The 9,248-nt window shown below is 51.8% G+C and overlaps 1 protein-coding gene across 1 annotated transcript in view; it reads left to right on the top strand.

The window, feature by feature from the left end:
• Nucleotides 1-9,248, top strand: part of LOC311316035 (partitioning defective 3 homolog) — a gene marked incomplete at its 3' end in the record, with an annotated part of 169,352 nt that overhangs the window by 75,283 nt on the left and 84,821 nt on the right. Inside the window, exons 6-8 of the mRNA XM_084446776.1 lie at nt 4,618-4,706; nt 6,011-6,094; nt 8,756-8,881. Of these exons, the coding sequence (XP_084302902.1) occupies nt 4,618-4,706; nt 6,011-6,094; nt 8,756-8,881 (299 nt within the window). The remainder of the gene's footprint in view (nt 1-4,617; nt 4,707-6,010; nt 6,095-8,755; nt 8,882-9,248) is intronic.

Raw genomic sequence — 9,248 nt, 5'->3', positions numbered from 1 at the left:
GTGTGTGTGTGTGTGTGTGTGTGTGTGTGAGACAGGGTCAGGTTGTCTGGATCCACACCACATTCCTTATGATGCGGTGTCAGTGCTGCCCCACAGCCCACCCCCACTCTCCTCACACACACACATACACTCACACACACTCCCCTCACACGCATACACTCTCCCTCACACACACTCACACTCACTCCCCTCACACGCATACACTCTCATTCACACACACACACACCCAAACACACACTCACTCCCCTCACACGCATACACACACACACACACACTCACACCCCTCACACACACACACACGCAGTCCAGTGATTATAGTGTGTGTGTTTAGACACCAAACACAACCTGAAACCAATAGTGTGTGTTGGAGCGGGGCCTACCTCAACTCTGCTCTCAATCCCAGGCTGATTGCTTTCAAAACAAGCAAGTCAGCTGTCGGGGAGTGAGTGAGTCTGTGTGCATGGGTACATGCGTGTGTGTGTGTGTGTGCGGTGTGTGTGTGTGCATGGGTACATGCGTGCGTGTGTGTGTGTGCGTGTGAGGAGAGTGTGTGTGCGTGTGTGTGTGTGCGTGAGGAGAGTGTGTATGTGTGTGCGTGTGAGAGAGGGAGCTCAGACGTCCTTACACACACAGATCCATTAATTCATGATTATCAAAGTATCTCTTATATTGGAGCTCGACCTTTACAGGAAGGAATTGATCAAATTCGTCCAGGTAGTTGCAGAGGAGCTCTTTATTGATCAATAAGCAGCGTGGCCCTAGCCCCGCCCACGCAACACACCGAGGGGCGCGATGAATCAAACGCACCCAGGGATGCTTCCTAAAAGTTTCACTCATTTATTCATATTCGATGAAGTTTATTTTTTCCCCCAAAAACAAATCGTGTTTGTTTCGCCCGTGGGAGCGGCGCGGCGCAGCGCCACGGCATCGGCCACCGCGGCTCTCGAGGACGCCGTCTCCCGGAAGTCCGTCTGGAAACGCGGCTGCTGCGTGTGAGTGGAGTCTTTACCGTGCGGTGCGTTGCTTTGCAGACTGATGTTGGGCATGCAGTGTTGATATCCACGCTCCCCCCGTCCCCGACGCCTGGCAGAGGAGCGGACGGACCGACCAGAACCACCGGAGAGTGAAGTGGATTTGGGAAGCATCTCCGAAATTTGGAGAGTGCTGGAAATCTCATTTTGAGATGATTGCTATTGTGCTGCTTCGGCTCACACACGGGAAGACGTGCGCACGCATACACACACACACACACACACACACACACACGCTTCCCCTGCCTCACTCTATTACTCGCACACACACACACACACACACACACACACACGCTTCCCCTGCTTCACTCTATTACTCTCACGCACGCAGTCACACACACACACACACACACACACACACACACACACACACACACACACACACACACACACACACACAAACACACACACACGCTTCCCCTGCTTCACTCTATTACTCTCACGCACGCAGTCACACACACACACACACACACACACACACACACACACACACACACACACACACACACACACACACACACACACTGCCTGTTGATGTGCACACCAGGCTCACGCCTTCTTCCACGCTGTCCTATCCTGCCGGGCCGACCCCGAGCCCTCTCTACCCAGCGAGCCACAGCGCAGACGACTGCGCAGCTCTGACGGAGGCTACCAAGCTGTTAGTGCAGCTGCAGCTGCGACTGCGCAGTCAAGGATCAGGCCGGAGACAGACGGATCCTCAAGGTTGGCTTCGCAGACACGGATGAGCCCTGGAACTAGTCATACCCCTGAGGCTAAAACCATCTCAATAATAACTTTTTTTGTCGTCAAAGACCAGACGGCAGTCCGTTGAGTTTTTACCTGATCTTGCCTCCCGTCGTTCCCAGTATGTGAGAGTAATTGAATTAATGGCGCCCTAACGGAGTGCCCCTCTCAGAGGATGTTTAGGGCTCTTATGGAGCCGTGAAACACCTGGGGCTTCTGGGAGCGCCGCGGCTCACTGCCCCCACAGATGGAACAAAGTCTGGCCTGTCAAGAGGGGCTTCCTGAAAGGGGTCACACACCCACTGACCCAGGGGCTGTTTGTCAGGGTTGTCTCTCTCTCTCCCTCTCCCTCTCGCTCTCTCCCTCTCTCTCTCGCTCTCTCCCTCTCTCTCTCGCTCTCGCTCTCGCTCTCTGTCTGAAGTCTGATGCTCTGTCTAGAGGGAGATGAGGGGATATGCTGGGGGTGATTTATGAGAGAGGTCAACGCTTCCTCTTGTTGTGAAAACACCAGGGACGACAAGACGGTGCACTGGACGGGAGCTGGTGGAGAGTGTGTTCACGCTCTCGTGACGTGTGTGTGTGTGTGCGCTTGTGTGTGTCTCTCTCAGAGAGAGGGAGCGTGTTTGCTTACATGTGTGTATCTGAGCGAAGCTTGGTTTAAGGCTCAAATAGAGCGTGTGTGTGTGCGTGTGTGTGTGTGTGCACGTGCGCGTGCGTGTGTGTGTGCGCGCATGACATCCTCCATATGTCTGCTCCTACGCGCCCGCCTGTGTGTCTGCGTGTAAGCGATCGCTGCGCCTCCAGACTCCGAAGAGACCGCCATTCATTAAGTGCATCTCTCGCCGGCGCGCTCCCCCGCACAAGACCACTTCATTTACGGGGAGAGATGGGATGTCGGGCCGCGGCGGATACTATAATGAGACGCCCCCCCCCCCCCCCCCCCCCCCCTTCTCCTCCGCGGCTACTTGCGTCTTAGCCGAGACGCGCTCGCTCACCAGGAAACAAACTTATGACTCAACGGGGAAGGAAACGCATCATCGCTTTAGCGCGCCGCACCTGCCCGCTCGCGCGCCCGGCTTCCCAGTAGCCATTACCTCGAAGAAGCCCGAGCATGAATTATTCAGGCCCCGTCGTCCAACCACTCCGTCTGAATTTGGAGGAAATGGGCGAAGTGTGGAAACACTATAGGCTGCGTCTCGAGTTCGGGAAGGGGAGTTGACGCGATGCATTTATTTGCTTTTTAATGACTTGTGAAACGTGAAGTGGAGAGAGAGGGGGGGGGTGCGCGGATGTGTCGTCCACTCATCTGCAGGGTTAGCGTAGCATCGGCCGCGCTGGCGTTTCTAATGTCGTACCGCGGTGCAAACATAAACGTAGGCCTATTAGTCGCTCCTTAATGGCGCTAGTTGTTTTTAGGACAGAGGGTAGAAATTGTCCAACAGATTCTCTTCAGCATTTGCTTTCTGGGCCACACTTTATTGAGGGGCCATTTCGCTAGTCTGCAGACACAGAACAATAACAGTAACCCTATCAACAAACCATGCAACTCTTTTTCACCTGTAACTACTGAAAGAGGCTAGTGTGGACAGCTAGTCGAATGTTTATTGGTAGTGAACGTGAAAAGGAAGTGTTAGGCTACGGCTTCCTGTCACCAAATCCCTCCCTAGGGAGGGGGTCCAGACAATACTCTACCATTAGTGACTGTTACCCCCTTCCCCAATCTTGAGTCTGGGAAATGGAAATGAATTTCCACCGCCTCGTCACTCTGTGAGTAAAATATAGAGTTGGCCTGTGAGAGGCCTGTACTGAAATATTCTTGTGTGACATCGCGAGCCTGGTGATGAATGTGGATGTGAAGCCCGCGTTTCGCCGTAGCGCGCGGCGGTCTGAGGGAATCTGCTGGGAATGTTCCCCTGTGAAAGGCGCGGCGCCCGTCTGTCTACGTCCGTCTGTTGCTCTCTTTGAACACGAGGCCCCCGCAACAAACGCATCTTATCATCTGTAAAACACCTTAGCGCTGCTTAGTGCTCAAGCCTGAACAAGTGAGAGAGCCTGAACGCTGCCTGAACGCTGCGTGTCACCGCGCCGTAGACTCCAGTGAGATGCGCTAGCAGCTAGCCTGGGTCTTGTTTAGAATAGAAGGGGCAGAGGTATCCAGGCTTTGTCCCCCTTACCGTGTCCAATAGGGCCCCCCCAAACACCGCGTCGTCATGGTAACGGCACCGAGGTCGGTGACGGACTCATCTCCATACTGATGAGGCCGGGCCGGCTACCGCGGCGGAGGGTTGCTGTGAAGGGGTTGCCGTGGAGGCCGAGTCTTATCGGCTGCTTCCTCGGGTGTCACGATGAAATTTTAATGACCCAGTGTCTGGTTCTCCTCCATGCTCTCCTTTTGTCTCTCTACCTCTCTCTCTCTCTCTCTCTCTCTCTCTCTCTCCTCCTTCTCTCTCTACCTCTACCTCTCTCAACCTCTCTCTCTCCCTCCCTCTCCCCTCCCCCTCCCTCTCTTTCTCGGTAGGCTCAGGTTCTCAGTCAGAACACACACCTCAGGGATAGTGTCCATTGTAAGGACATGGGAGGGAGGAATGTGAGTGTAGTCTCTAGGGCGCTGACAACCAGAACCTCGCCATGCGTTCCCAGAGGAGAGCAGCAGCTGTCAAGACCACCTGGCCCTTCTATCAGGTTAGCGGCGGACGCTAACGCTCAGCTCACACGGCGCGATGGGTCACCCCATGTCCAGACAGTCAGGATTGTGTTGTTTGGTCGTCTTGTTTGTTTGTGTGACCGTGTGTGTGTGTGTGTTCGTTGTGTTCTGATCTCCGTGTTCTTGGTGTTTTCACAGGAGGAGGAGGTGAGGGAGGAGGAGAACGGACGGATCGAGCCGGTTGGCCGAGCCGACTCCTGCATGGACCACACCCCCAGGTCGTTAGAGTAAGTCGGCCAATCACAGGCTGCGTCACACTCGACCTACTGAACACCCTTCTCTGTTCACCTGACTTCTGAAATTAAAATGAACAAAATAACACTCTTCAGGGAAACACCTCTTTACTAATGCATGGACTTCCTAAGCTCTACGCTTAACGCTCAAGCAATGTCTACATGGTGTTTCGTTCATATTTTATTAGATGTACAAGCTCTAGATTATGGTGTGCAGGTTTGGAGAAAATCCTTTTAAACCCCTAACAATGACGGCAATCCTTTGGTGGATTCATATTAAAACTTCATAATTGCAACCATAAAACTCCACCTGTTGATCCATGCTAATGATATTAACAGAACTTTTACTTTTAATTTCCATCTGTCTTGCATGCCTCCAGTCTAATATGCAGGTACAGTATGTTTGATGATTCTATTCCAGACTACAGCACCCTTCTGTTTGCAAAGACATTTTTATTGTACTTATTTATTTAACCTTGCTTTGTGCAACGAGTCCCATTCAGGAAAATCTTTTGCTTCTTTCTCTTTTGCTTAGGATCATTACTTTTATCCCAGGGGGAAAAATGTGTCTATATGAACTTATATGGAATCCATATCTTGAACAGGATCTTCACACAAACAGAAATCATTCATGATTCAGTATGAGACACATTTTGTCCAGGGACCATATTCACATAATCTGAGTATTTCCTCTATCACTGCAATACAAGGCTACAAATTCTAGCCTAAAACTAGTTTTTTTAATAAAAAATAATCGAAATTGGAATTATTTGCAGATCTTCTTTCCCTGACACCCCTTTAAGCACCCAATCCAAGAGGCCTCTCTACAGAACCCCCGGGTCCAGCCCCCCCCCGGTCCTGTCCCTCACCGTAGCGCTCCGTCATGTGTTTTATCCATTCCTCCTTCTCTATCTGTTGTCTTTTTCACCCCCCCTCCTCCTCCCCCTCTTCTTATTTCCTGTTTTGATCCGCATGCGTTCACCCTCTCACCCCCTCTCATCCTCTCACCCCCTCTCACCCTCACTCTCTCACCCCCTCTCACCCTCACCCTCTCATCCTCTCACCCCCCCACCCTCTCATCCTCTCACCCTCTCACCCTCTCATCCTCTCACCCTCTCACCCTCTCCTCCCCTCTCACCCCCTCATCCTCTCACCCTCTCACCCCCCCCGTCCCTATCACCCTCTCACCCCCCCCGTCCCTATCACCCTCTCACCCCCCCCGTCCCTCTCACCCTGTCACCCCCCTCACCCTCTCATCCTCTCTCCCTCTCACCCTCTCATCCCTCACTGGCCCACAGTGACATAGTGAAGCTGGTGGAAGTGTCCAATGACGGAGGGCCCCTGGGGATCCACGTTGTGCCTTTCAGCGCCCGGGACCGCAGGTAAAGACCCTCGCCTGACTGGGCTCTGGGGCTGACAGAGATGGAGGGAGAGAGAGAGAGAGAGAGAGGGAGATACACCACAGGTAAAGACCCTCGCATGACTGGGCTCTGGGGCTGAGAGAGAGAGGGAGGGAGGGAGAGAGAGAGAGGGGTAGAGAGAGAGACCACAGGTAAAGACCCTCGCATGACTGGGCTCTGGGGCTGACAGAGAGGGAGAGAGGGAGAGGAAGAGGGAGGGAGAGGGAGAGAGAGAGACCGCAGGTAAAGATCCTTGCCTGACTGGGCTCTGAGAGAGAGAGAGAGGGAGAGGGAGGGAGAGAGAGAGACCGCAGGTAAAGACCCTCGCCTGACTGGACACTAGCGCCATGCTGGACCAGCGCTGAGAGAGAGAGAGAGAGAGAGAGAGGGAGAGAGGGAAAGAGATAGTGAAAGAGAGAGAGAGACGGAGAAAGGGAGAGAGAGAGAGAAAGAGAGAGGGGCGAAGGGAGAGAAACGGCGTGTTGCCGCCTGCGTCTCGCATCCTCTAACGCTACACACACACACACACACGCACACACACACACACACACACACACACACACACACACACACACCCCCACCCGTGGTGTCCCAATGTAGCCTTGGAGTGGATAATAACACACACATGTCAGCCCCCAGCACAGAGACAAACAGCAGCCCGTTCTCGTGGCATGCGCTCACATCATGAAGCCATTTGCCAGTTTACAGTGATCAATCATTATTGTTTAGTGTTTGCAGGGGAATGTCATCTTTCTCCCGGGCTCCTTGTCGCAGGCGGTTAAGATGATGCAATTCCGCCTCTACTGCAGAGTTCAAACACTTCCTCCCAGTCAGGACATGTGGAGGAATGAGCAGAACGCTACAGTCATTTCAGATGTGCCCATGTGTTGAGGGATATATGGGATTAAGTAATGTTAAATGAATGAGTGATTAGTTTTTCGTTTCAGTTATTTCAAACAAACAATACATACATAAACAATACAGTCTTACAACAATAGAAAAGCAATAATAAAATAACCGAAGCCAAAAAGGCATAGGCTGGAGCGATACGCTTCTTTAAGCCTACCCTAAATGTTTAGTCCACCTAAAAAAAGCTTGTGGGATTGGTTGTCGGGCTTCAGAATCCGCTTGAGAATATAAAGATTAATCCGCCGCCCATCGTCTCAACATCAGGCCACTCTGTATTTTGTGCGCAATGCACCTTTAAGCGATTGTCATGTTGACGGACGTGTAGAAAGCACAGCCTTGAGAAATGCCCAGCAGTGAGGAATAAGGAACAGGTTGTTGCCACTTGTACCACTTCAACTCCAACTCAATCAAACTAAAAGCACATTTGTAAAAAGCTCTTTTCTTTTATCGAGGAAACGCCATCGGAAATATTGTGAAATTAAGACGTGCAATTTATTCCATCATTGAAAAAGCTCCCATTAAGGATTGCATTGTGCGTTATGTCTCATTGGAAGCAATCAGGGAGATTGTCGGTGAACTTTCGCTTCCGTCAAACTTTCGTTCTCTTGTATTGGTTTTTTCCCACGTTGGGTTCTGAGCCCCGAGTTCAGCCGGGCCTTGTGGACCAGGTTCTGGGATCCAGAGGGAGGGGTTGTGTTTTAATCACCCCACGTCTCTCACGGGCTTAACATCAAAAGCTCCGCCTGCACCATCTCCCGCTGCCCTGCGCTCACATTGTAAATAGCCTCATCTCCATATCTCCAGTATATAGAATCAATGTATGTTTGTTCTTGAAGGATGCTTATTCTTGAAGGATGTGACTTTTGAGTGTAGCACAACTGACAAAACCGTAAATCATGCCTCCCATCTGTATTTTTATCATTTTAAGTCTTTATGAACATGATATATGTTGCCTCAAAATATGTTTCTAACTAAAAGGACATTTCTCTGACATTCTCGTTCTCGCCAGAGAAATCGCAGACAATAAATTCAAGCCTCATGGCGCAGCGATACTGTTGATATCCTCGGTCTAATCTGTATGCAGTGTTCAAGTGAAGTCAGCAGCAATTGATTCGGCTGTGTGGGCAGCCCCAAACGGGTTTACCACGCTGATTTCCCTGCGGCGACGGTCTCAGTCGACAGGGCCAGGAGCCCTGAGATAGAACAGCGCGTTGTTTCTCCTAAACCCTGGAGCTGCGATGCGGCTGTATTCTGGTGTCAGGACGCCTTGCTGTTTGCTATGCACAGGGAGTCCAGAGCCAGGGAAGGTGTTCAGGGGGCTAAAAATACCCACACCTGCACAACTCCCACACACAGGGTTTGGAAAACAAGGTGTGAGTTTTCATAGGCTGACGAACATGAGCCCCTTCACAATACCCAGAGTTTAAAAAAGACCATTAACACATATTTGTTTAATCTCTTTGATACACGAGGATGTGTATCAATACGCTTCCATGCACTGTAGCTGAGAGAGCTGTTACCCAGCATGCACAGCAGTACTATTGTAGTACGGTATCTAGCGATGCACAGCAAGTCTACTGTGGTAGTATCCAGCTAAGTACCACAGCAGTACTGTAGTAATACCGCAGTATTGGTCATCCCTTCCCCGAGTTTGATCTGTGATCAGATCCTGCCAGGCTCCTCCCCCTCCTCCTCCTCCTCAGTAACGCCTGCTCTGATTGGCTGCTCCTCTAGGACCCTGGGCCTGCTGGTCAAGCGTCTGGAGAGGGGGGGGAAGGCGGAGCAGCACGGCCTCTTCCAGGAGAACGACTGCATCGTGCGCATCAACAACGGAGACCTGCGCAACATCCGCTTCGAACAGTACGTCTTACTGAAGGGCCCGCCCCCCTCTCCTCTCCACTCCTCCTGAGGGGCCCCGGCCTCGTCCATCACCTGTCCTCACGTCGCCGTGACGACCCTCCTCTTCTCCCCCCTCTGCTAACTGCTTCCTGTCTGACCCCTAGGCGCCGCATCGCAGGTGTCACGGCTCCAAAGCCCGGGAGTGCATGATGCTCCTCTGACCTCTGCTCTAACATGCAGATACTGTAGTACACTCTGCATCGCTCTCTCTCCTATCTATCTATCTATCTATCTATCTCTCTCTCTCTCTCTCTCTCTCTCTCTCTCTCTCTCTCTCTCTCTCTCTCTCTCTCTCTCTGCATCGCTCTCTCTCTCTATCTACTGTATC

The sequence above is a fragment of the Borostomias antarcticus genome (assembly GCF_949987555.1).
Source record: "Borostomias antarcticus genome assembly, chromosome: 12".
Lineage (NCBI taxonomy): Eukaryota > Metazoa > Chordata > Actinopteri > Stomiiformes > Stomiidae > Borostomias > Borostomias antarcticus.
The sequence above is the reverse complement of the archived record's forward strand: the minus strand, read 5'-3'. Positions and strand labels throughout refer to the sequence as shown.